The sequence below is a fragment of the Apaloderma vittatum genome, unplaced genomic scaffold (genome assembly GCF_000703405.1).
Source record: "Apaloderma vittatum isolate BGI_N311 unplaced genomic scaffold, ASM70340v1 scaffold8113, whole genome shotgun sequence".
NCBI classification, from domain to species: Eukaryota; Metazoa; Chordata; class Aves; order Trogoniformes; family Trogonidae; genus Apaloderma; species Apaloderma vittatum.
Genome location: NW_009708562.1, coordinates 15745 through 17989, shown reverse-complemented (window position 1 = coordinate 17989; position 2245 = coordinate 15745). Strand labels below are relative to the sequence as shown.

The following is a 2245-nucleotide window of genomic DNA, read 5'->3' as shown; positions in this document are numbered from 1 at the left end:
AGTGAAAGAGGCCCACTAAGAACCTGAAGGCAAGGTGTAGCAGGAAAGCCCTCCACGTGAATTTTAAGGATATGGGCTGGGATGACTGGATAATAGCCCCGCTAGAATATGAAGCGTATCACTGCGAAGGGCTTTGTGAATTCCCCCTTCGATCCCACCTGGAGCCCACCAACCACGCAGTTATCCAAACACTCATGAACTCCATGGACCCCGAGTCGACCCCCCCGACTTGCTGTGTCCCGACCAGGCTGAGTCCCATCAGCATTCTTTTCATTGACTCTGCAAACAACGTGGTCTACAAGCAGTACGAGGACATGGTGGTGGAGTCTTGTGGTTGTAGGTAGCAGAACAGTCGCTCACCTGAATAGCTTAGGAAAGGTAACGTGACACGCTGAACACAACCTCTCCTTGAACAAGATTAACCAGGTTTCTTACCTCTAGGGTAAGCATGTTTACAAGGACGTTGCAATAAATCCGGCGCTTCCATGTGTCTCTCCACCGTGGGCGTGTTTCAGTAGCGTTTGGATGCTGTCGTGCAGCCTGGTATAAGGCCTCGGGTCAGCCACACCAGAGTGGCTCTGGCTGAAGTCCATTACAGAGAAGATTATGCCTCCACACCTCTCAATCGCCTGCTTTTAGCCCCGAGGCAGGCAGCAAAGACTGTATCAGTGGGTTGTTTGTTCCTTTGAACAATGTTCTTGAAACTGAATTTATGTGCGAGTCTCACGTGCTTTGCGCTTTAAGAAGCGTAGGAAAAGAGTCTCGATGTCTAGAAGAGAAGGTTGTGTTCTGGTGTGCTCCCATCTTGGTGTAAATAGTTAACACTGTAATAAGATTTCTTTCTGATTAGCTCTTGAAACGATGCATATCTATAAAAAAGGAGTCATTAAATAGAATATGTTGATTTAGTTTTAAGTTTTACGTGGAGGTAGGTGACGCAGGAGGTGTTTGCTTCCATGTATGCTCTCCTCCAAGCTACATAGTTTTAAGTATCCACCTTTCCATTATTATGTAGCAAGATGTATTACTCTGTATAAGGTCCAAGTTGGTCTCAAACCCTCGTAGTAAAAGTGTTTGGTATGGTATAAGATGTAATAAATTATTGACACAGTGCTACATTGTGTCTAGCTGTCCATAATTCTAATGCTATTAAGAAATTGTTTTGAATGTTTTTGTATGATAAATACAAGTGAAAGGGACTTTTCAGTGCAGCAGAATACCAGCGGTGTGCAAGGCGTGTCCATGTATTTTGCTTGCCTCTAACTCTGCTGCAACAGAGAGAAACTGTGGAAATATTGGAAGAAAGATCCAAAAGCGTGGCAGGGTTTGGTCTGGTGGGGAATGACACTCCCTTTTAATGTCTCTGGGGCAAAAATGAGTTGGGCAGATGACTGCAGAAGTGTTCTGGTGTCCTTTAATTCCACCCTCCAAGGACTGTATGTTTGCAGATCCCCTTTCTCTGTGCCAGACATGGTTTATAAATTTCTTGTGGGATTGCTCTGCATATGTTTCCACCTACAAAACTAGGTACCACAGGTTCAACTGCAGACAGATCAGAAAGGCCGTAGAACCACCAGAAGTTATCGAAGTAGCTTATCAGTAGTATAAAATATAAAGGCTAAGGTTTGATATTGTTTCATCAGAGTTTAAACCATCAGGTCACATGCTTTCCTGGATCTGAACTCTCCTCCACACAGCACCACTGGTGTGGGTGGTGGCAGGGAGCTGAAGGTCCTCCTGGTCAGTACCCCACCCTGGACATGCTCTAGCTCATGCTAGTGGCAACCGTTCCAAATTCCTGGTCAACAGCCATGGAGAAAGAGGGACAAAAAGCTCTGCCCTGCCTCCTGCACCCTCTAAGTGGCCAAGTCTGTAACCAGCTCAAAATACCTGGTTTGGCAGCCTTGCTGCCGGACACCTGGGATTCCCCTGTGCAGGCAGACCTGTCACTTAGCACAACCTCCAGCAGGGAGACAGAGAAAAGGCAGTGCCCGGAGGTTCATACGTACGATCTCTTTGTAACAGCTCAGTGCTGTCACTCCTGCCTGCGGACCACGCTGTAATGCAAGGTGGGTCAGAAAGCTGCAGCTTGGCAGGAAGGCGGGTCACTCACCGGCAGCTTAACAGGCATGTAGAGTGACGGGCACCTGAAGCTACATCCTAACACGGGCATGAGAAATTTGGGCATCTTATAGATATATTCTGTGGGTCAGACCTGTCCCCGGGGGCCCTTTGTCTCCTGCTG

The 2245-nt window shown here is 47.3% G+C and overlaps 1 protein-coding gene across 1 annotated transcript in view; it reads left to right on the top strand.

Moving 5' to 3' along the window:
• GDF5 (growth differentiation factor 5) overlaps positions 1-344 on the top strand; it is a 3076-nt gene extending 2732 nt beyond the window's left edge. The window contains 1 exon segment of the mRNA XM_009866599.1: positions 1-344. This exon segment is cut by the window's left edge and continues 543 nt beyond it. Coding sequence (XP_009864901.1) covers positions 1-344 — 344 coding nt within the window.
• The last annotated feature ends 1901 nt before the right edge of the window (positions 345-2245 follow it).